The following is a 24,826-nucleotide window of genomic DNA, read 5'->3' as shown; positions in this document are numbered from 1 at the left end:
GAGGAGAGGAGGGAGGAGAGGAGAGGAGAGGAGAGGAGAGGAGAGGAGAGGGATATGTTCAGTGAACAAATTAACTCATTGGTCATCATCAAATTCTCCTAATTTTAGAGTTTCATGCCTGAATGCTTTCCTCCTTACTTCCTGTGACTAATCAATAAGAACATGGCCTCGAGTCTCGTACCTGCTCTCCTCTCCTTCCAGCAGCTTCCTGTAGGTGGCGATCTCAATATCCAGGGCCAGTTTGACGTTCAACAGCTCCTGGTACTGGCGTACTTGCATGGTCATATCCTGCTTGGCTCTCTGCAGGGCCACCTCGAGGTCATTAATGCGAAGCCTGGCGTCCTTCACCGCCAGCTCACCACGCTCCTCCGCCTCAGCGATCTGGTTCTCCAGGTGGCCGCGCTGTTTTCAGGCAAAAATGTTTTTATGCATGTTCCTATTGGTAGATGTTGGTTACCGTACAACTGAATAGGAGAGACAGTCTAGCCACACCAGGGGTGTTATATAAAAATACACTGAGATACATATTTACTGAGAGGCGTAATGTGGCACTCACCTGACCCTTCATCATGTCAATTTCAGACTGATATCTCATGATTTTGCGGTTGATATCTGCGATCTCTACCTTGGTGTTTTTCAGATTGTCCTCATAGTTGGTGGCTGACACCTGCATCTGTTCATACTGTTACAGAGACAAAATCACGTTACTGTCACCAGCCAAAATATAGAGACATAACAGTGAAGTCATCCATCAATGCTAGCCTCTAGCTAGCGGTGTGGATACCTGAGACATTCCATTGACTCCATTCCAGCCATTATTATAAGCCGTCCTCCCCTCAACAGCCTCCACTCCTATCCACACTAGCATACCGTTTAGGCATTGGGCATCCATTCTCAGTGATATGCTAGTATGGACATTGGAGCATAGCCAGTATTGAATCTCGGAAAGGTCACAATGGCGAGAACAGTTTCAGGGGTCTCACGGGAGAAGGGACTTACTTTCTGCGTGTACCAGGTCTCGGCCTCAGCTCTGCTGCGGTTGGCAATGTCCTCGTACTGAGCGCGCACTTCAGCCACGATGGAGTCCATGTCCAGGTTACGGCTGTTGTCCATCTCCACCACAACAGAGGTGTCCTTGATCTGGCCCTGCAGCTCACGCAGCTCCTGAAGAACCAAGAGAGGATAGAGAAAAGCCTTTAGATTTCAGAAAGCATCTACTCTTCACACAAGGTATTCAAAATCCAATGGAATCTACAGCATAGGCTTAGGCCAGGGGTCTCCAACCTTTTCTACGATGTCGCAAGCTACACACGTTTTTCTCGCTTTCAAATAGGTACATTCTTCTCTTCTCCTCTCCCATGCAACTCTTTCCCGGGTCCTTAGTGTACAAGATAAAGTACTGCACTATGTTTTCTGTCAATATACCTGGTAAAAAAACAAACACTTAGGGGGCCACTATGAAGTCAGTGATTTCTTTGCAAAATGTTGTTTTATATTTTTCTTGGTTTTATATTTTTTGGGGTTTTTAACTCTTAAAATTACAATTGTTTATAGAGAAACACTGAAATTGAATGTTCTGAGTAAATGTCAATGTCATTTGCTTAAATAAACTTTTTTTTAAATGTATTTTTGAGTGTAATTCCCCATTAATTGCGCATCTGGCCCTTTAATTGTGCATCTAGTGTGCCATCTAATGTGCCTGTCGAGTGATGGTTCTGTACGGTTGCTGCTCGTTTCATGGAAAACTTAGAAAATAACAAATAATAGATACAAATGACGAACTTACTCACGATACACTTCTGCCAGGTAAGCCTACTTTTCCATTAACAGTATTTCTGTCAAGGCACAAGACAGTTATCACATCAGCTGGCTCTAGTGATGGAATTCAGTCTTTTCTGTGCGCCGGCTCATTTGGCTCGATTCACCTAAAAGAAACGTTAATTTGGCTCCCAAACGGCTCCTTATTCAGTAATGCTTTGAAATGGACATAAAACCATGAAAAAATAGTAAATCTCTAATTTAATGCCTAAAACATTGCCTACCATTATGTCAGATTGTGAAATATGTGTCACGTCTTGGTATTTTGTGTTTTCGTTAATTAGTTGGTCAGGCCAGGGTGTGACATGGGTTTATGTTGTTGTATTTCGTAGTGGGGTTTTTTTAGTTATTGGGATTGCGGCTGAGTAGGGGTGTTGCATAGGTTTGGCTGCCTGAGGCGGTTCTCAATCAGAGTCAGGTGATTCTCGTTGTCTCTGATTGGGAACCGTATTTAGGTAGCCTGGGTTTCACTTTGTATTTCGTGGGTGATTGTTCCTGTCTCTGTGTAGTTTCACCAGATAGGCTGTACTTAGGTTTCACGTTCCATTTTGTTGTTTTGTATTTTGTCTCAGTATTGTCATGTATTCGTCATTTGTTTCATTAAACAACATGAGTAACCAAAACGCTGCATTTCGGTCCGACTCTCTTGCAACAAACGAAGAACGCCGTTGCAATATGAGTTCAAAACATTTTTATCTGACAAACTTATTAGATGGCCTGCAAAAAAAAAATGGACAACTGAATGAGGCTCTCTCCTCACTATATTGTTCCTGCACTGAGGAATTATCATCCTCAAATAATGTTTTTGTAACATATCCACTGATAGCTGCTAATGAAGCAATAGTAAAAGTACGCTAATCAGGGAGCCAAATGAACTGCTCTTTCACATATGCAATTCGGTTCCCGATGTTCAACAAAAAGAGCCGACTGGCTACACACAGAGTGATAGACAAATACCCGCACCACACAGGCGGAAAGGAACAATAACGCTGGATATTAATTGCCAGATATTGTTTTAGGTTTGGCTTTGTAAGCTAATATTGGCTAACCATGGGTGGGATAACGTCAAGTTTCGCTGGTTAAATAGTAGCTGGGAGCTTGCAGTGTGATACTGTGAGAATTGCTTATGACATTTTGCATTGGAACACGTGAAAATTGCATGTACTTTCAGAATTGTGGGTGGTCTTTGAGCTGCTGGTAGCTACTGGTAGCTTGCGATCGACCTGTTGGAGATCTCTGAGCTAGGCTTTCAAATGTTTTCTGTCAGTCACTCCCATTGCAATATAAACATGGTACATTACCGCGTCATAGATAGTCCTGAGGAATTCAATCTCATCAGTAAGACAGTCCAGCTTGGCCTCCAGCTCGATCTTGACTATGTAGGCAGCATCTGCATCCTGAGAAAGCATACTTGGTTCATGTACTTTTCTACTTCAGCCAATTTTTTTAAGGTTGTGGTTAAGCAACAATGCACTATAAGTTATCCATGTTGGGAGGGGTTTGTAGAATTATCGAGTCTACTGACCTTCTTGAAGAGAATAAAGTTGTTTTCAGATTCGGTACGCTTGTTGATCTCATCCTCATACCTGAGAATAGAGCAAGCCCGTCAATCAAACAAGAAACATTGCTGACAAGCTAAAAGTGAAAGAACATTTAGGATTAAAGATTTATTCAATCAAAAAGAAAAGTTCCTTGAAATCATAACACTGTATTTGAGACTCAGATGTGGGTACCTCCAAGTCAAAATGGTTTAAATAGAACTGTACAACTTACACTACTTTTAAGCGAAGAAAGTAGTTCAATAATAATCACATTTTGGTGAACTACCCCTTTAACTTTTAATGTCAAACCCATTCACTTGTTCTTGAAGTCCTCAACCAGGCCCTGCATGTTCTTCAGCTCCCCCTCCAGCTTCATCTTCTCGTTGCCCAGATCATCAAGCTGTCTGCGCAGGTTGGAGATGTAGGCCTCAAACATGGCATCGATGTTGGAGCGGGTGGTGGTCTGGTCCTGCAGAAGGCTCCACTTGGTCTCCAGCATCTTGTTCTGCTGCTCCAGGAAACGCACCTGCAGGGACAAAAGGGAAATGGTCAGTGTCATTGACTGAAACTTGTGAATGACAGGATGAAGGAAGGAAGGGATGGCCGAGTGAGAGAAAAAGGAAGGGTGGATGGGTGGATGGATGGAAGGCACAAACAAACAAACGAATGGACGGATTAATTAATGTATGAATTAATGTGCATACACTATAAATGAATGGATGGAGCAAAAGTGTGAATGTATGTATAGACTAAAGAATGGCCAACAAACAAATGTGTCATTGAAGCAAAGTACCGTGTTTCAGCACGATGTGGCACTCTTTCTCAATCAAAGTTACACATATGATTCATGTTGTTCCAAGTGTTTTTTGACCTCATGGCCCTGGGTGGGGTTCCACTCAAACACAAGCATAGAGGAGAGAACAGAGGAGGTGTGTATCGCTAAGGTGTGGGGGAGAGGTCGCGGAGTGGACAAATGTGAATCTAGCGGTAAACATAACTGATTTATGACAGTTATGTTTTTAGGACTGATTTATGACAGTTATGTTTTATGACTGATTTATGACAGTTATGTTTTTAGGACTGATTTATGACAGTTAGAAATGGAATTATTTGATTCTTGACAAGTAAGGGACGCTTGAAGCATGTAATCACTGTAGTTGACAGTTGATAAGCCGTGCAGGAATGGGCTGATTTTTCTGACAGTGAACCTGCCATGTCCTGTTTGAGTGTGTGGGCCACAATGGCACATTGAGCAGAGAGGATCCTGTGAACAAGAAAATCCATAGTAGCCTACAGAATCTACAGACAGCAGTGTTCCCACATATCGTTTTGTGGATTTAAGAGTCAGTAGCTAATGCTAGAAGGGGTTTCCAAACAACAAACTCTGTATTCATACAACCAACCTCATCTTGTGCCTCTGGCCCTATTTCTGTCTCCACCCATCTTTCCACTCTTTCTTTTACAGTAAAAGGGTCAGGGCAAGAGGGTTTTCGGTTGATAACCAAGTTTGCATTTCATATTCGTGCATGCCTAAATAGGGCCCAATTAGTCATATAATCTATTTCCATAGTTTTGTTCACAATGTACGTTCAGTTTTGTGCACAATGTTTCACACAATGGTTATAGCTAACATTTAAAAAATCCTTAACAGATAACCGAAATCACAAGAGAATCTGCCCCTTCCCAAAGGCCAAGTTAATATAAAACATTAATGGGTCAGGTATTTCACTGTTCAATGCTGTTAAATACCTGAGGTGAGTTAGATTGACCGCTGTGCAGAGTGGGCAGGGTTTGCACCTTCAGGAAGACTCCATTGGCCCCATTGTACAAGACAAGCTAAGTCAAGCTCAGCTCCTGTGTTTGAAAGTACTAGGAATGCACTGTGCATTTGACTCTGGTGTGATCGGAACTCATGAGAAACTAACCTTATCGATGAAGGACACAAAGCGGTTGTTGAGGGTCTTGATCTGCTCCTTCTCGTGGGTGCGGACCACCTGGATGTTGGGGTCAATCTCCAGGTTCAGGGGGCCAGCAGGCTCTTGTTCACCTGAATAGCGGTGATTGGAGGGGGTCCCACACATGTCATCTTCCCACCCCCCATCCCCATACCACCCCCCATTCCCATACCACCGCCAACGCCCATGCCCGCATACCCAAACTCCAACCCGCCCCCTCTTTGCCCAGTCCCTCCAGCCACGTACCCACCAACTACCCTATAGCCACCTGCTGCCACACCCCCGGCGCTGCTGCCAACACCCCCATAAGAGCTGCGGACGCTGTAGCTCTGTTGTCTGGCTCCGCCGCCATAGCCGTTGCTGGAGTTGCTGCTGAAGTTCTGAGACCCCAGGCCTGCAGAGGAGGACCTCAAAGAGTAGCTGGTGCCCTTCACAGCTCTGGTGGACATGATGACTTAGGTTTTAGCAAGTGCTACAGTAGGTGGTCTGTAGAGCCTGGGAGATTCGCTGCAGAGAGAGAGAGACTCGTGCAGATGGAGCTCACTGTTCCCTGGCCCTCTTTTTATCTGGAAAGGGGAGGGACCAAGGGACATTATGATTGGCTAGCATGCAGTAGGGGAGCGCAGAATGGAGGAATGATGGAGGTAATAGAATATAATCATGTTACACATTTACAGCGCACAAAGTGAATTTGAGAGAGTACAGAACTTACATAACAGGGATTGGAGCTGCTTTTCCTTATTTGCAGCATTATGTGCTATCATAATGATATTCTGACTATTCGTATCATAATGTATTTATGTTAGTCTCAATGCAGTTGACCAGTGCAGAATGCATTCTTTGCATCATGAAAAACCTCTTCAAAATTCCTAATGAATTGTACAAAAACAAAGTCCAATTCTGGGAATGGGCTTTTGTTAGATGATTGCTATTGAACTTGGTGCTTAGCATCATCATTAACAGTTTGTCACCATTAACAATGTACCTTGCTGCAGCAGGCATTTTGCGTGGGAAAAAGTAACTTTCTAATACCCAGAACTGTATTAGTGAGCTAACATACAGTATATAGTGCAAAGATATTCCATTAGTAATATTCTCCCAAAATCAAGAGGCATATTTCAATATGACCAATGAGCAGCCAAGGAATCTTACACAGACAGACTGCACTTGTAAGCCAGGCCTTCTATACACACACTTTTCCCCTGAACCACGAAAAGCAGTCAATTACCCGTATTCATAAAGTGTCCCAGAGTCGGAATGCCTTTTAGATTATAATGAATAAAGATTATATGGACAGGTGTGATCTGACCCTAGATCAGCACTCGTTTTATAGATACTGGCCAGACATCTGTACCTGGATGTCAGATCATGTACAAGTTGTCGTTCTTTTACCTGCCAATTTCTTTAAAGTACGGTATATACTGTATCTTTACCGCCGGGCTTCACTTCTTCTAGTGTTGACACTGTGATTGACTAGAATAAGACACACACTGCACTTCAATGGGAATAATGCGATTCGGTTGATTAATAGTTAGCGGTGTCGACTGTTGACCCAGACATGAAGTATGTGTGTGGACGTGGCTGTGTAGGTGTTTTACAGGCTTGTTGCTAAGTAACACATGTTAACCCATGGGGAAGGCTTATCAGAATTGAACTGCTGGGTTGAAGAGATAAATAATGGCTGTCAATAACTCACCCCAATGAAGTCAGTTGGGGGGAAATTATATAGTATTTAATTTTTCATTTAATTTGTTTGAGTCATTTTGACTGATCTGATCGAGTAGTAAATCAGCATTGTTCAGTTTATCCCAAGTATTGGAAACTTTTAACTCCATTTGTAAACAGTCCCAAAGTTGCACTGTGAAGAGCTTACACCATTGGAGCCTTATCTGGCTCAAGCATTACCATATTTGTCAAAGTGACCAATGACCTATTGTTCAACACATTCATCACTAAACAAACAAAAACAGCTGTATTTCTCTAATCTTATCGACCTTAATAACTGACATATATGGGATAAAATCTCTCTTGTCCTCTGGGTGAAATCACTGCGTTCCTCATCTATTGTCAGAGACCTGAAGTAATTTAAGAGACACCCTTTTGACATCTGACCCTCTCGCCCCGCAGCCTCCAGAGACGAGAGATGTTTTGGTTTGTGTGCGTCGGTCTTCAAATGCGACACATAAAGATTGGAATGTGCTGAGATAAACACGTACATGCGATGAGTGGGTGAGGGTTGGAGGGGCAGAAGACAACGATTAGCCGCTGAGAAGAAACAGACCCTCTTTAGAAAGAGAGAGGTTGACCTCGAGTTGTATGGGGCTGCTGTTCCGAATAATCCTACGGGCGTATATGGGTAGCATAATTGCGCTACAGGCATCTTCCTGCCACCTACATCTGTGTCTGAAGTTTAGTCAACACTTGGGCAACGATTTTAGCATCCCATAAAAACAATTGGACGGGTCCAAGTACGCCTGCCCGTTTGCACCTAGACGGCCACACCCTCTTCAGTTATGCCGGATTGGAGTTGCATGGCTTGAGGCTGGGTCCCCCTAGTGCTCATTCGGAGTGGACTGTAATGTGTACGTAAACCACTGTGCTGTTTTTTTGCCTTGTGATAAATCATAAATGCAATAATGTCATGCTTGTTGAATAGGAAAACAAGACCCTTTTCCCAATGGGATTCAATAAAGGTAAGTAAGTAGGTAGTAACTAACGAACTAACTAACTAAGCTTTATTTTGCAGTCCCTGGTGTGTGAATGTGTGTGCATGAATACCCTCTTAATTGTCCTATGCAAGGATCTTAATAAAAAAGAGGTGTCATTCAAACAACCTTTATTGTCATATTTCTAAAGTATTTTTTACTATATATTCCTATGTTCCTACAGAGTGTGAAGGCTGACTATGTATTTTCAGTGGAATTGTATAGACTCATGAACTGTAAGTCTACAGGGAACATGTTAAAGGGATAGTTATCGGTTTCCTTACCTCGTAAGCCAGGGTTTCCCAACTGGCGGCCCACAGGCCAAATTTGGCCCAGGAGTGGTTTCATTTGGACCCCCAAGTTTTCTGAGCAAAAAAAAGTATTATATTAATTTTCATTTATGGACATTAAAGACTAAAAACACCAGGAAATCAGGTCCAGGGGATTTTAATTTAAGAAATCTGTTCCAAATATTCCCACATATAATGAGAGATACGTGATCATATACAAATGTAAGCAAGGTTTGAAATGATCATGCTTTAGTCAAACATATCTACTTGGGCTTCTTGCGGTAAATTTTTAGTTAACAAATTATTGGTAATTATGTTCCGGCCAGCCGACCATCTGCTCAACAAAGAATAAACACTCGGATGAATCTAGTTGATGATCCCTGCTGTAAGCAGTCAAATATAAGATATTGACTTGCATTGGTTTTGGTCCACAAATGCTAAAAAGTTCAACCAAATCAAAGCATGATTGATGTCATACATTGCCCATAAACTGCTTATTGGGGAAGGAAACCATTATGCAAATTTGTATTTGGCTGAACTATCCCTTTAAGAGACTATTGTGGTGATTGACTGCATTTTCAGTAGAGGGTTTGTGTATTCAATGTTATGTACGTGTTCGTGTTAAAAAGGAGCATATTAATTAAGAGGCCCTTTTGCTGACTATGCATTTTCAGTGGTGTGTTACTGTATTTGTGGACATGTGTAAAAAGGGAACATACTGGCACTAAGACTCTAAAGATGGACATGACAACTCTGAGAGAAAATGGCCCGCAACTGTCACATTTCACTCATGTCTGATGAGCGACCTTCACAGACCCACATGGCCACACCTTGCTCGTAAAACTGGCATTCCCACGCAGATATAAGAACGTAAGCAGGACATTCAATAATGTTCAGGGTGTCCAAGGTCTTTATCTAAGACTCATACTCTTAATTTGCTATAAAGAGATCAAGATCCACCCTCCCCTTTTTCTTACCCTTGCTCCTCTTTTTTTCCTCCCCCTGGCACAACTCCAAGTCATGGGATTGAGTGAGTAAGTGCCCTACTGACATATGACGTTGGCACAACGTTGTAGCACTGTAATTGTCTTAGCTAGGTAAACACTCACAGGTTCAGGGGTAACAGAGTGGACAGTGAGTTTAAAAAAAAAGAAGAGGAGAATAAACAAGTAAAAGTTCATCCGAGAAAGATCAAGCTGGGAGCTTTCATTCTCTGACTGTTGTCCAGAATCCCTGAAGCACATAAGCTCCTGTTGAATTTCCCAGAATCCTGCTGTTATTGGTATGAGTCAGAGTCTCAAGTTTCTCATCAATTTTTTTTCTCTCTCTTTCCCTCTCTCCCTTGGCCTCCCTTGACTGATGGTCTCCAGAGCTACTCAGCCCTGGATTTCTGCACATGCAGCAGTTTGAAGTGATTGCACCCTCCGGAATCGACGTTTGTCAGATGAGGTCAAATGTTGAGTGAGATAAGTCCACGTCCGATGCCATATGTTGTGTAGATCTACCCGGTAGAAGATGTAATAGTAAGTTTGCAGTATAAAAACTATTTTACTATATTATTTGGAGAGAAAAAATGACCACTGCACAAATACCACTGTGTTGGCACTTGTGAATTGAGCACTTGAAGTTTATTAAAGTTATATCATATGTAGTATTTGGTCCTGTGCCGTAGTATTTGTGTCGAGCCTGCAACCCATTGGCATTACCAAACTGTTGTATCTTCCTTGTCCAAGCCTTAGCTGAAGCCATTTTTAGTTGTTTTTTTGTTGGGGGAGGCGGGAGGGATCTGAATTCAGTCTCCTCTTGAGCTTAATGCTCCAATGGATTTAAAGCTAGACTATGGCCTGTATACAATCAATTGTAGAATATGGATTTCTGGACAGCACTTGCAGAAGTGCATTTGATTTGCACTGAAAAACATTCATTTAAAAGTGGACTATCATTTCAAACATTTTGTAATGGTGTAGAAGTAGTGAGATAAGTCACTCTGATTCTATTGAGAAGTTCCTCTTCTTCTGCCAATTAAACTATTTTAAATCATTGAGGTGTACTGCCCAAGCTTTGCATGAAATGACTGGGCATTGATACATCCTGTATGATATGAGAGCTGTTGTGATGAAGAGGCGAAGCTTTGAAACTTGATCAACCGTGAAGGTGAGGTAGAGTCAGAGTATAAAGAAAACAAGGGGAAGTGTATGGGCTTTAGCCGACTTCCCCTGGGTACTGTGTTTTGTTATTTTGTCTCTAGGGTCCATTTTGTGAATCCGCCCTAGCCAGGGCATACAGTAGTGTCGTCAGTGAGGGTCGTTGGGAACCTGTTATTTTCCACTGCTATAAACGCCACCACCTATTAACTTTGAGACCATCTCCTTAAGGGCAGAGGGTTTCCACAAACAAATACCCCTTAATTGAATTATGTCTATGATATATCTGTAGTGAGCAAAAAAAGCACGTAGCATTAAAGGAATACTACGGGATTTTGGCATGCTAGCCGATACACATAGACTTCCAGTCGTTGCTCTAACACTGGTTATCATTGGCTTGCGAAACTACTTCAAGATTCAGTGTAAAATGTTACATTCTGCATCTTTCAAGTCTGTCCGTTCATCTATTATGTCATGCTATGTTGTTTCTGACTTTTGAGAGGTAACGTTTCCACTCACAGTGCTTTTCTGGTATGTTCTCTTAAGAACAATGGATATAGATGCGTTTTTGTGTACTGGATGAAAAACCCAACAGCTCTTTCTGTCTCTGTGACCTTATTACCTTTCGGGTGACACAATCAACATCAATGAGATACAAACCACTAAAAGATAGGCTGAATGATATCACAGCTATCTGCAAAGGTATCACCTTGAAGATATCAACTACACAACCAAAGAATTTTGTGAAATCAGTGTCCGGCATTCTACCACTCAAATGTGACACAAGAGCACCCCCCCCCCCCACCCCACACACACCACACACACACACACACACACCCTTCTCCCAATCCTATCCCTGAAGACAGAGAGAGACAGAGACACTATGTTATCAGCTTACCAAAGTCTTTGTGCACGTCACATCATCACAGCAACTTTTTCTTGATGTGTTTGTTTCTTTGACATCCAATGACATGGATGTCAATTAAGACACCCCCCGTGTAACAGTATAGCTTCCGTCCCTCTCCTCGCCCGTACCAGGGCTCGAACCAGGGACCCTCTGCATACATCAACAACTGACACCCACGAAGCATCGTTACCCATCGCTCCACAAAAGCAATGGCCATTGCAGAGCAAGGTGAACAACTACTTCAAGGTCTCAGAGAGAGTAAAGTCACCGATTGAAACACTATTAGCGCGCACAGCGCTAGTCATTTCACATCGGTTTCTCTTTTGACCTCCTCCTTTTCCGCAGCAACCAGTGATCCGGGTCAACGGCATTAATGTAACAGCATAGCTTCCGTCCCTCTCCTCACCCCTACCTGGGCTAGAACCAGGGACCCTCTGCACACATAGACAACAGCCACCCTCAAAGCATCATTACCCATCGCTCCACAAAAGCCACGGCCAAGAGGAACAACTACTTCAAGGTCTCAGAGCGAGTGACGTCAACGATTTGAAACGCTATTAGCGCGCACCCCGCTAGTTAGCTAGCCATTTCACATCGGTTACACCTGCACCTCTCTGATTCTCTGAGGGGTTGGATTAGAGACACATTTCAGTTGAATGCATTCAGTTGTACAACTGACTAGGTATCCCCCTTTCCCTTTCTGCAAGTCAGTTTACTTTAGCCCTGCTGCTAAGCGTGTCCGTATCCAGTAATTTTGGGGTTTGGCTGATCAAGTACATAGAAACTACACACTGGGCACATACATCAGTTCAACATCTAGTTTTGATTTACATTTGGTTGACATTTTACCATGTCATTGGATTTAGGTTAAAAGCTGGTTGAAAAAAAAGACAAAATTCCATTACATTGATGGCTTTTTTCAAATCCAATCAGTTTTCCACTTGATTCAACCCCAGCTGACCTCCCTGCAACCTAAAAATGTACGTTCCCAGAACAGGTAAAATGTTTCATTCCATTCTCAGAACATTTAAAAAAACATAAATTTTACCGGTCAGGAAACTTCTGGCTTCGTTCCCAGAAACAATTGGTAAACCAAAAATGTACATTCCCACAACTTCCAAGGAAGCAAATGTGCTAGCTAGGATGCTATTCACATGTAATTTTTGGGTTGAAATAACGTGGAAACAGCTTTGATTCAACCACAGGAGGCTGCTGAGGGGAGAACGGCTCATAATAATGGTCGGAACAGAGCAAATGGAATGGCATCAAACACCTGGAAACCATTACCATGAACCCCAGTCATTACCATGAACCCGTTCTCCCCAATTAAGGTGCCACCAACCTCTTGTGGTTTCAACCCGTTTTTGTCCAGTGGGTATGCAGCAACCATTCCAAATTATGCCTTTTATGGGAAAAAAGCAAAGAATCTCAAAGCATGCCCAGGAATAAACCTTGCTCTCTTTAATTGTTTTCTTCATCATTAACTCTAGTCTTTCTCTCTTTTCTTCATTTTGTGTGTTTGTTTCTTTCTTTTTTCTGTTTTACATTTTATTTTTGCAGTGTGAGGAATTTGTAACCTGAATTGACAAGATAGAAAGTTATCTTTTATTAGATGTCACAGACATGTGATTTGCATCAGATGCATGTAAAAAAATAACATAGTTAGCTAAATGTTGCATGTAGATAGAAGTTGAGCAGTATCCATGGGCAAATGCAAATGCTAGGGAAAAGAGTTTGGAATGAGAGAATGAGAGAAGCGGTAGGAGAGTAGGAAAGAGAGGATGGGGGATGTGGATGTAGGCAGGGTCTTGGAGGCCAGCCTGCAAAAGAGAGAAAAGAGGAGGTTTGTTTGGGGGGGAAGTATAAGTTCTCCGGTTCACTTTACCCACGTCACTCTTTCTGTAGCTCAGCTCAGAGGCTCCTTTCTCTCTCTTTCTCTCTCTCCCTCTCTCTTCCATTTGTTAATTCGTTCTGACTACTCCATCAGCAGTCATGAGTTACAGACCGTCCAACAGCCACATCTCCTTCCAACGCACCACGCCTGTGTCCTCCTACCGGGCTGCCAGCACCTACGGCGGGGCTGGCGGCCAGGGCACCCGCATCTCCTCTGCATCTTACGGGGGCCTCCGCAGTGGTGCCCCAGCCAGCTCTTCCTCCTACTCCTCATCCTCCTTTAAGGTGAGCGGCGGTGGTATGGGCACTGGCATTGGTGGTGGCATGGGTGCCGGCATGGGTGGCCTGATCAACGCTGCGGCAGCCGGTGGTGGAGGCGGTCACGTCATGGGCAACGAGAAGGGGGCCATGCAGAACCTGAATGACCGCCTAGCCAACTACCTGGAGACAGTGAGGAACCTGGAGCAGGCCAACGGACAACTGGAGGTCAAGATCCGAGAGGCCCTGGAGAAGGGAGGACCGGACGCCCGCGACTATAGCAAGTACAGCAGCATACTGGACGACCTGCGCAAGAAGGTGGGGGTGTGAATGAAATACAGTATCATTAGAAAAGTGATAGAGACAAGAGAGGGGGGTGTTGAGAAAGAATAATGTGTGTAAGAAAAGGGTTAAGTTGAGGAATTTGTGGTTTTGTATTTTGTTGCTTAGATAAGTGTGTTGATTTGATCAACCAGTAAGTCAAAATATGAATGTAATGTCACCACTCCTGCAACTTTTCGTTGGACTAAAACCCATTATGATATGAGAGAAGATGTCCATCCAAGAATTAGTTTAAGCATAATGACAATTATTTATTTACCAATTTACTTTGCTTTTGCTTTGACTTCAACATTTCTGTGGGGAACCCTGCATTGGAACAACTGGCCTCTCAAAATTCCTAACTGAATAGAGGGTCAATGATGTATCTAAACCCTGGATTGTCGATGCTGTGTATTGGCCAATGAGAGACTTTGAAGCCACCAGCCGGCCATATTGAAAAGCAGTCCTCCATAGGAATGAATGGAATTCTACAGTATTTAATTTAAATGTTTCAAGGACAAAATTATATGTATTTAAGTATTTTGGGGACAGTAACATTAGTACTTTCAAAAAATCATACTTTAAGGAAATTAAATCTTTATATTATTTAATTTGAAATGTTTATGTTTAGCTCACATAAAATAATTAAAAGATATGTATTAAGGTGTTGGTAATAGAATACACATTGCAAAAACAAATTCAGACCTTTGTAAATGCATTTCTATAGCTTCCAAAATTGTTTTTATAACAGTGGTGGAGTGCCAAGATGGAGGCTTCCAAAACAGCGCCCCCTGTTAGTCATCTACTGTATATATAAATCATTGTAGAGGGTGTGGCAGGCCAGTCAGATATCCACTTTCCCTCCCCCTCCTTCACTAGTTCCCTCACTTCTCAGTTTGGTCAAAGAGTTCCTCAAAGGAATCACCAAATACAGTGGACGCAATGAATCATCATCATCAAAAAACTGAACAAAACTTATAGACAAAGTTCCAAGAGTGTTTGCAAAGCATTTTGACCTCCCCGGGTCAGTGTCTCCACTCTGGGGCATAGTGTAGTGTGAGAGGGACCAGCGGTATGAACCAGATGTGAGGTGACAACACACAAAAATAATTCCCTGTGAGATTTGAAACACATTGCTGGTGGGTGTGTTTTTTCTATAACCGTTATAGCTTTTACAGCACAGTCAAAGAATTCCAACAAGGGCTCTCGGAATCCCTGCAAAAACTGACGTTTGTTCAAAAGAATTTCAAAGTCCTCTATAGTTTATGACGACACCCTTATGATGAATGTTAGCCTTGTTCCATTTGCCGGACACATAAACCGACAAGAGTTCCCCTTTTTATGTGATTCGCACCAGAATACCATGGTTACAAACACACAGATTGGGGGTGGAAGACAGGAAGCCTGGCCCGTTTCCTCTAACAATGCAAACGAAGAACAGACAGCCCTAGCACAGGAACTCATTGTCCTGCTTTTCCGTTCACAGCTTCCTCTTTTTCAGGGGCAGTCGGAGTTATATGGTCGTAACCATAGATTCAGTTGTGTTTTGGTCCCATTTTGTAAATCACTCAGAATCTGCGGTTTCCGGTTTCAATAACACCCCCCCTGGGAGGCGTACATTTAAAACACCTGTTTTAGGTTGGTGAAGAGCAGCAAATCAAATGATGGAACATATTAGTTCTTCTTTTTTATTGCCAGCCCATCTATGTATGACACACAAAATAATAGTTAGAATGGGAAGCAAGTTCATATCTATTTGCATTGAGCAGTAAATGGGGGAAAGGCCTTCCTCTATAACTGACATGGATTCAAAAGTTAAGGAAAGTAAAGCATATTATAGCAGGCTTATGTCACATGCAAAAATAGTTTCAGAAAATATTTAGTATTTCATGATAAATAAGAAGTATGTCCATTATATCTCTTTTTGTCATATATTCAATGGAATTAACACTATTTTTCTCCAATAGGTCTTCGATGCGACAGTGGATAACGCTAGTATTGTCCTCCAAATTGATAATGCTCGCTTAGCTGCAGATGACTTCAGAGTAAAGTGAGTTTACCACTGTAAATGACATATTTCTGCACATTGGTTGTGCCATTACTTTGTAAACAATACAGGGGTTATTTTGAGATGTTGTTGTTCTGTCGTGAAAAGCATTTGATCTGTTCAATTTCATACTGTAATTGTGCTTCTCACAAAGTTCATTGGCTCAAATCCCTCCCACTGGGCACAGATGTCAGTTCAACGTTTATTCCATGTTGGTTCAACATGATTTCATTTAAATTATGTGGAAACAACATTGATTCAACCAGTGTGTGCCCAATGGGCCACTATAAAGTCAATTTAGTGGTGTGTCAGCCATTAAGCAAGGAGAAACTCTCAAGAGTTTAAGACATGCCAGACCCACAAGAGAGGAAGTCTTGTGCCGGTACCAGTATGCAGAGTTGGCAGAGAAAGTCTAATCTCTCATAATGAATCTTCATCTTTGCATCTGTACGTGAATGCCTGATGTGCATGTAACCTCTTACATGCAACCCCTATGCTGCATAGCTCTTATGACCTTGGTGAACTGTTCAGGAGATAGTAATTGCCCACAGACACAGACCGAGGATCAACTTTCCTCCCCAAATTCTAATGATAATCAAAAGGACGAGAAAAATACCAAATTGACCTCAGATCAGTATTTGCTTCAAATCCATCCTACCCCTAGTAAACTGAAACATGGCAGCCATTTTGTCCCTTTAACCCAAAATGTCAGGGTATTTCATGTCAATGTAGAGTTTAGTGACAGTGTCCCTGTGCCCACAGATTTGAATCTGAGTTCAGCATTCGTCAGTCAGTGGAGGCGGACATCGCCGGGCTGAAGAAGGTCATTGATAACACCAACATGGGCAGGATGAATGTGGAGAGTGAGATCGAGGCCGTGAGGGAGGAACTCATCTTCCTCAGGAAGAACCATGACAATGTGAGCTATAACATTGAGATTGAATGTCCATATCAAATAATCATTTGAAATAGAAAATGTTCCTTACATTAGAAAATATTGAAGATAAGAATTATCCTAGGAAAAACCATAGCAACGTGAGCTATTATAGCACCGAGACTGAATGTCAATGTCAAATAATAATTTGAAATAGAACATTTTCATTATGGAGAATAGAAATAGAATGAAGAACAATACAATTCCCTGAAGAACAACGATAATGTGATAATATCAGATTAACCTTATCACTGGCTATGAACTTTTCAAGTTTCACAGTCAGCTAATATTGGAATGCCTATATCCTTTTTTTTCTCTGTTTATCTCTCCCTCTCTCTTGCTCTCTCTCCCCTTCCCCTTTCCCTCTCTCCAACAGGAGGTGATGGAAATGAGGACCCAGATCTCCCAGTCGGGGGTGCAGGTGGACGTGGACGCCCCTAAAGGTCAGGACCTGAGTCTGGTCATGGAGGAGATGAGGGCCAACTACGAGAAGATGGCTCTGAATAACGCAAAGGACCTCAAAGTGTGGCACGAAAACCAGGTAGCCCATCATGTTTGTAAGATCATTGTATCATACTATCATTACACACCACATCAAACCTATAATTACTGTTTTTTGTTCTGCAATTAAAACTAAAATGGAGTAACCCACACCCACTGGCCAGGATAACATTGTTTTATCCACTGAAAGTTTACCTTCCATTGAAAACATGTTTTGTTGTATGGGTAGTCTAGTCACACAAAAATTCCTGAAATCTAAAACATGAATTCAACTTTCTAGATGACTAAAGGCTCTATTCAATCCGCATCACGGAAGTTCAGCTTTAAAGTGTGATTGAAATTTAAAGGCAATGTTCCCACTTTAGCGGAGACTTCATTCACGGTAAACGCTGCATATGTCAACTCAATCGGAAATTACCATTCAATTTATATTGTGGAATCTGTAACGCTTCAGCATTACAGATTGAATAGAGCCCTAAGCTTCGCTCCTTCCCTTCTTCCCTCCCTCCCTATCTCCTTACCTTCTTCCATCCCTCCCTATCTCCTTCCCTTATTCATAAACATCCCTATCTCCTTACCTTCATTTCTTCCCCTGTGCTGTGGTATAGATCTCAGACGTACAGGTGCAGGTATCCCAGAACACAGAGGCCCTGCAGGGGGCCCAGATGGAGATGAGCGACCTACAGAGACAGCTACAGACCCTCGAGATCGAGCTGGCATCCCAAAAGAGCTTGGCAAGGAAAATTCTTTCAATATGATAACATATTTCCGTTAAATTCCTTAATTCCTCTGAGTAGAAATGGAACTGATAGTAACCCATGCATGTCCTCTATGTACAACCTCCTTTTAAAGTCTGCTGCCATACCTTAGACATACCATCCATATCTCCAAATTCCAACATTCTAATAATCACAGTATCATTCAACAAAATTTAGAAGACCATTCCCAACATTCCCCTGTAATTCCCAGCAGAAATCCTCCTTGGAAGACACCTTGCGTAACACAGAGATGCGTTCCAACATGGAGGTGGAGAAGTACAATGCTATCCTCATCCGTCTGGAGGGCGAGCTGACAAACCTGCGGGGCAACATCCAGCAGCAGGGCCAGGAGTATGAGGCACTGCTCAATATGAAGATGAAGCTGGAGGCCGAGATCGCAACATACAGGAGCTTGCTCGATGGGGGAGACTTCAAGTAAGTGGACAAGGGACTAAAGGCTGACTAGGGGTGTGTCTCTATAGTCTAAAGTGGATTCCTTTCAAGAAACTACAAGCAAGTGTATGAGGGAATAGGGGCTAGTGGTTGACTAGGGCTGTGTCTCAATAGTCTAAAGTCACTTCCTTTCAAGAGACTTCAAGCAAGTGGATGAAGGTGAGTGGCTGAATGACTAGGAGTGTGTCTCAATAGTCTTAACTCTCCTCGGTTTGTTTCCATCATCTGCACTGATCTAAAGACAAATTGATAGGTGACTGTTATAGGATGGGGGCTTCGTCCACTAATCCATTTCCTTACACATTAGTGAAGGTGAAGGAAAGGACGTGAGAAGGAGAGGAAGAAACTTTTGATTATTGAGATGCACACTCTTTTCTTAGGTTTGAGGATTGATAGTAATTAAAATGCTTATTATTTTAGCATCTCAATGCTTATGTCAGCTATGCTTCAAGTTCATGTACCCCAAACGGCCACAGAGCATACTTTAAATAAAATCTAAGGAGTTGAAACAGGAAATAATGATGGGGAGGTGGTGGTGACACATATCACGTCAGTAGCAATTAGTATGGGTGAAGTACAGTACTTGAGGAGGTTTAATGCCATCTACAGTAAAAACTAGGTATGGCAGTATCATCTGTCCTGTCAATTAATTAATGCCCTGTGTTTTAATACCTATTAATTCTATTCCAGGCTTCAAGACGCTATGGATGAACTGAAACCATAAGGGAATGAGGGTGGAAAAAAGTGACGACCAATTATCAACTTCATGGAGAGAGAGAGATATACGCACAGACGCGGAGAAGTCAAACCCATCAAATAGGCATAGCATTGTGTTATCATGGCAAACAAACAAAAAGCTGCAATAAATACAATGGTTACCATTTAACATGTTGTTTCCTCATATTTGTTTCTTTGTTCCACTGCACCATGATGAACTGATTGGCAAGTATTACACATTGTCTCTAGGGGTGCATGACTACATGTCCAGAAATGACCTCAGTGCACAGAAAGGGGCTATTGCAAAACATATCACCATAAAACAAAGGACGGTGTGGTTTAGTAATGAGGGAAGAAATGTATGAGTAAAGTACTTAATCCCAACACATACAGAAAATCATTAATTAATTATGACTCATTGTGAATAGGCTACTATGGAACAGAATGCTTTAGGAAGCAATTGAGGCTAGTGCATTTCTTGAATATAGGTAGGCTACTCTGTTAGGCTATATTTAAACAATAAGGCCCGGGGGGTGTGGTATATGGCCAATATACCACGGCTAAGGGCTGTTCTTAGGCACGACACCCCCTGATATACCACGGCTGTCAGCCAATCAGCATTCAGGGCTCAACCCATCCAGTTTTTATTAGGCAATACACAAGGAAGACTAGAGTGCAATGCATAGTTTATGCTACCTATTATGAAGGTAAGTAGGTTACGTTATCGATATATCTACAAGCTGTCACTCAAATACTGAATCAATAGCCTACAACATGGATAACCTAAGAAGAAATGACTGTACGTCCTCCTTAGGTTATCCATGTTATCCATAGATCAATATAATATTGATCTATTTGAAGTTAGTTTATAAAAATAAAGATGTGAATCATCTTATTTTTTGCTTGCAGTGAATTATCCTTGAGTGCAGCAAACTTTCAGTTCAATAGCACAAGATGAGATCATGAGATGATAAGACACAAATATTGACATTAGGTGCGACTGTTTTTATTGGTCAGGTTGGTACTATAATGAATTAATCTAATTAATGAATGAGCAAATTAATGAATGGGTTGACGGATAAATTATCTAATAATGAATGAAAAATAGACATAGTAGGCCTATGCAACAACACGTAAAACATATATCCTGCCTATCTATAAACAACAACAAAAAATCCAAATGGTATGAAACCGCTTTGAGATGCCTAAAATTGGCCATGTGGGCATACAAACTATAACATAATATTCTAATATAAAATAGGCCTAATTAAGCAATAAGGCATGAGGGAGTGTGGTATATGGCCAATAAACCATGGCTAAGGGCTGTTCTTATGCACGACGCATTGCGGAGTGCCTGGATACAGCCGTTAGCCGTGGTATATTGGCCACATACCACAAACCCCTGAGGTGCGTTATTGCTTTTTATAAACTGGTTACCAATGTAATTAGAGCAGTAAAAATAAATGTTTTGTCATACCCGTGGTATATAGTCTGATATACCACGGCTGTCAGCCAATTAGCATTTAGGGATTGAACCACACAGTTCATAATTAAGCAATAAGGCATGAGGGGGTGTGATATATGTATAATATACCACTGGCTAAGGGCTGTTCTTATGCATAAAGCATCGCGGAGTGCCTGGAACAGCCCTTAGCCATGGTATATTGGCCATATACCACGAACCCCTGAGGTGCCTTATTGCTATTATAAACTGCTTACCAACGTAATTAGAACAGTACAAATAAATGTTTTGTCATACCCGTGGTATACGGTCTGATATACCACGGCTGTCAATCAGCATTCAGGGCTCGAACCACCCAGTTTATTATAGAAAATAAATTACATGGGCAAGGCGGGAGGGATTTGAGGCTCGAAACCAAAGATGCGCGTTCTCGTTAATAAACTTCTGACGCCTTCATCCGGGAATCTGGTACGAACTCGCTCTCCAACATGGCGGCGGCAGGTGAGGTTTATGTGGGTGAACGAGTTGGGAAATTTCAGAGTGTATCAGCTCCGCACAACTAGCACATATTGTTTGACTGGTGTTTACACCTTGTGTCAATGTCCTATGTGTATAATGTTATCAAACGACTGTTTCTGAGGGATAAAGACCCTCTGGCCGGCCAAGGGGTGTAACGTTAAAACTAGCTATGGTTACGCGAGGCAGCGATTTGCAAGTTGAATCATTTTGTCCCACCGGTGTTTATTTTATTTTATGTAACGTGTCGCAAGTTGACTTTTGAGGTCGTCTTTTGCTTTTATTATATATTGTTAAGCAGGTAGTTATGTTATGTTATACATAAACAACGTTACTGAAAGAACGGTCACACTGTGTCTAACGTTAGATAGTGGACGATTTACTGTGCTCTCAGACGATCTACGCTATTGCTATAGGCGCAAGGGAATTTCTTGGAGTAGGGTTTGGTTGAATGGCATGGGATTCCCAATAAATTCCCCACGTGCGCATTTGGGTCCCCGGATTAGAGATGATTTTTGGTAACCGATGGGTGAAGTACGACAGTTTCCGGTGTTGTGCCAGAATCCCCCCCCCTCCCCATTTCGCGTATTTCATTGCTGCGAATTGCTTGCTAGTTGAGATTTCTGCTCCAAACTCCGTTGTTAGTTTAGCCTACATTTCACTGATTTTAGTAGCAGAAAGCATTTTTGTCTGCAGTTTTTGGGTTGGCTATTTGTTTCAAGTGTATGTGGCGGTTCTAGCTTGTATGGCGCCCGGTGCAGCCAGTCCCCGCCCGCACCAGGGCTTGGCAAGATGCTGCACATTTCGCCCGTACCTAAATCCGCTACTGATTTGTATTAGTCTATACATAAATCTCTTTGCCAAAATGCATCATCTCTCCCGTGTCTTATTCGACAAGTATTTTGAAAGTGTTCAGCCATAGTTGTTCTGCAATGTTTATTGCAGACCAACATTGTATTCCCACTGTTTAATATGACACATACATTAATTATTCATTTCGGTTACCTATTCTAACGGGAAGTTTGTTCTATAGAAAATATTTGACTCTAGCCACAAAAATTAAGGAAATGGGGGGGATTCTGGCAGTGGAGGGATTCTGCCAGTGGGAGATTTTCCGCACAACACCGGACACTCGTACTAACCATCAGTGGTTAGTAGACATTTGAATCGCTTCGCTAGCTATGCGAAGCGATTTATCCACAGTTAGCATATCTCTTAGTTGTCAAATGTATTTGGCGTTGATCACATGGGCGGGCAGGCAAGTTCTCATTCAGTTGTCAAAACATGGGTTGGGACAAGTATGCATTTGTATTTATTATGGATTCCCATTAGCTGCTGCCAAGCTCTTCCTGTGTTCCGGCATTGGCAGGCAAGCTGCAGAAGGACAATCAGGCTACTGTTCCCCATCGTTTATCAGTGCAATTTTGATGGCCATCTAGCTGAAAGTTTGAGAGGGTTTATCTAATGTTCCCTCATTAGATTTTGGCTCATCTCGCTCAGGCTAGCATTAGTTGTTGATCTTGTTGATGTGCTATATGCAACTGAGGGAGAGAGGGCCTACCTTTTTTCATGGTTGTTTACTCAATAGGACTGTGAAGTTCCCAAAATGTAAGAGGACCCCTGTGGTGTTTACATATTTGCAGAAATCTATTCAGGTGTATTTTTTTGGCAAATGTGTTCTAATGATCTAAAGTCACGATGTTGCTATTGCCTGTAAACACACAGTCCAGTTCAAAGTGAATTATGGCAGGCCCATATGACTTATTTGCCTATAGGCCTACTGTAGCTCTGATTGGATATGGCACACAGGTCTGCATAGTCTTCGGTCCTGGACAAGACAGATTTTAAAAAATGTCGTTTTTATTTACCGCAGTGTCAATTAATTGTCCAAACGCATGGCCGTTTTCCAACTCTATTGCTATAGAGTTTTCAGAAATGCCTTACTACACGCATTCCCAAACATTCTATGAATTTATGAAAATGACCATATCTAAGTGCTTACAAAAAAGGTGTCATAATCTTCCTGGGCAGTCTATATAAACAGATTTGATTAAGATTTAATGTTGCTAAAATTCTGTCAGTTCCACTTTAACTCAAGCAGTTTTCCTCATCAGCAGTCTTTTTCTGACGAAAGGTGCCTGCATGCTTCCCAGCCAAAACAGTTTGGACCAGTTTGACATTTTGTGATGTTTTGGTCTTCAAACAAAGGTTCTTCCAGTTGTTCGGGCACAACATGTTTTTCTCGAGACAAGCCGAAGTTGGCAGTAGAAGTCTTAACTTCTTGGCACACTCATCCCGTCAGCGGGATTATTTTGCAGACAGCCAAATTCAAATTAAATTACTAAAAATATAACATTTTCATGGAATCACAAGTGCAATATAGCAAAACACAGCGTAGCTTGTTGTTAATCCACCTGGCGTGTCAGTTTCAAAAAAAGCTTTTTGGCGAAAGCTATCCAAGCGTTTATGTTAGGACATCTCAGCAGACAAAACATTACAAACAGCTAGCAGCAAAGTAGAGTGGTCACAAAAGCAATAAAATGAATCGCTTACCATTGATCTTCGGATGTTTGCACTCACGAGATTCCCAGTTACACAATAAATGTTCCTTTTGTTCCATAAATATTTATTTTTATCCAAAAACCTCCATTTGGTTGGTGCGTTATGTTCAGAAATCCACAGGCTCGAGCGGTCACGACGGGGCAGACAAATTCCAAATAGTATCTGTAAAGTTCATAAAAACATGTCAAACGTTTTTTTATAATCAATCCTCAGGTTGTTTTTTACAATAAATAATCAATAATATTTCAACCGGACCGTTGCTTTTTCAATAGGAGTGAGAGAAAATGTCTGCTCCAAGCTGCTCACGCATGCAAAACTCTGCTGGCACCCAGCCATCCAATTACGCAATGTGATCTTTCTCGCTCATTTTTCAGAATAAAAGCCTGAAACCATGTCTAAAGACTGTTCACACCATGTGGAAGCCATAGAAAATGGAATCTGGTAAATATCCCTTTAAATGGAGGGAAGGCAGGAAAAACAGCACTTCCTGGTTGGATTTTCCTCAGGTTTTCGCTGGCGATATCAGTTCTGTTATACTCACAGACAATATTTTGACAGTTTTGGAAACTTTAGTGTTTTCTATCCTATTCTGACAATTATATGCATATTCTAGATTCTAGGCCTGAGAAATAGGCAGTTTCATTTGGGTACGTTTTTCATCCAAACATCAAAATACTGCCCTCTACATTCAAGAGGTTAAGCCCCTTCGGTGATTGGTCAACTGTAGGGATTTGTCAATGAAGTGTCTTGTGTCATTCAACGAGAGACAACTTGCTTTCATGCACATTTTTTTTCACTGAGAAATACTGCCCCAAACATCTTAGTTATATGTAAGATTGTGCGACTAAGATATCCTCTGCAAAAACGTATGATTTGACAGAGTTCTTGAGATTTCTTAGATTAATGATATTTCGAGGAATGTATACTGGCCACGGCATCTCAAAATTGACAAACAGTACTACTGGCACTTTTTTCTAGTTTTTCAAGAGAAAGTCTTTTAAGAGAGTATGCAAGCACACTGGCTAGGCGCCAGCCAAACTGCAG

General features: G+C 41.9%; 2 protein-coding genes and 1 pseudogene across 9 annotated transcripts in view; 2 read left to right on the top strand and 1 right to left on the bottom strand.

Annotated features, from left to right (window-relative positions):
* Window positions 1–147: 147 nt before the first annotated feature.
* On the bottom strand, window positions 148–5,858 carry LOC135529060 (keratin, type II cytoskeletal 8-like; annotated as a pseudogene).
* Window positions 5,859–13,242: 7,384 nt separating this feature from the next.
* On the top strand, window positions 13,243–19,411 carry krt18b (keratin 18b). The gene is made up of 7 exons (XM_064965600.1): window positions 13,243–13,829; window positions 15,800–15,882; window positions 16,642–16,798; window positions 17,190–17,354; window positions 17,923–18,048; window positions 18,287–18,507; window positions 19,216–19,411. The coding sequence occupies exons 1-7, from the start codon at window positions 13,353–13,355 to the stop codon at window positions 19,247–19,249; spliced, it is 1,263 nt and encodes a 420-aa protein (XP_064821672.1). The 5' UTR covers window positions 13,243–13,352; the 3' UTR covers window positions 19,250–19,411.
* Window positions 19,412–21,158: 1,747 nt separating this feature from the next.
* Window positions 21,159–24,826, top strand: part of LOC135539611 (eukaryotic translation initiation factor 4B-like) — a 56,111-nt gene continuing 52,443 nt past the window's right edge. For all 8 annotated transcript variants that reach the window (XM_064965597.1, XM_064965594.1, XM_064965596.1 and 5 more), the window contains exon 1: window positions 21,159–21,205. In XM_064965597.1, coding sequence (XP_064821669.1) covers window positions 21,193–21,205 — 13 coding nt within the window. In that variant the 5' untranslated portion in view covers window positions 21,159–21,192. The remainder of the gene's footprint in view (window positions 21,206–24,826) is intronic.

This window comes from Oncorhynchus masou, chromosome 5 (genome assembly GCF_036934945.1).
Source record: "Oncorhynchus masou masou isolate Uvic2021 chromosome 5, UVic_Omas_1.1, whole genome shotgun sequence".
Lineage (NCBI taxonomy): Eukaryota > Metazoa > Chordata > Actinopteri > Salmoniformes > Salmonidae > Oncorhynchus > Oncorhynchus masou.
This window is presented reverse-complemented; position numbering and strand designations above follow the sequence as displayed.

What these genes read in the sequence shown, in the direction of transcription:
- krt18b (XM_064965600.1), top strand. Translation starts at nt 13,353, where the DNA reads ATGAGTTACAGACCGTCCAACAGCCACATCTCCTTCCAACGCACCACG. An exon ending in AAGTGTGGCACGAAAACCAG is followed by an intron (nt 17,355 to 17,922) that starts GTAGCCCATCAT and finishes GCTGTGGTATAG; the next exon opens with ATCTCAGACGTACAGGTGCA. An exon ending in CTCGATGGGGGAGACTTCAA is followed by an intron (nt 18,508 to 19,215) that starts GTAAGTGGACAA and finishes ATTCTATTCCAG; the next exon opens with GCTTCAAGACGCTATGGATG.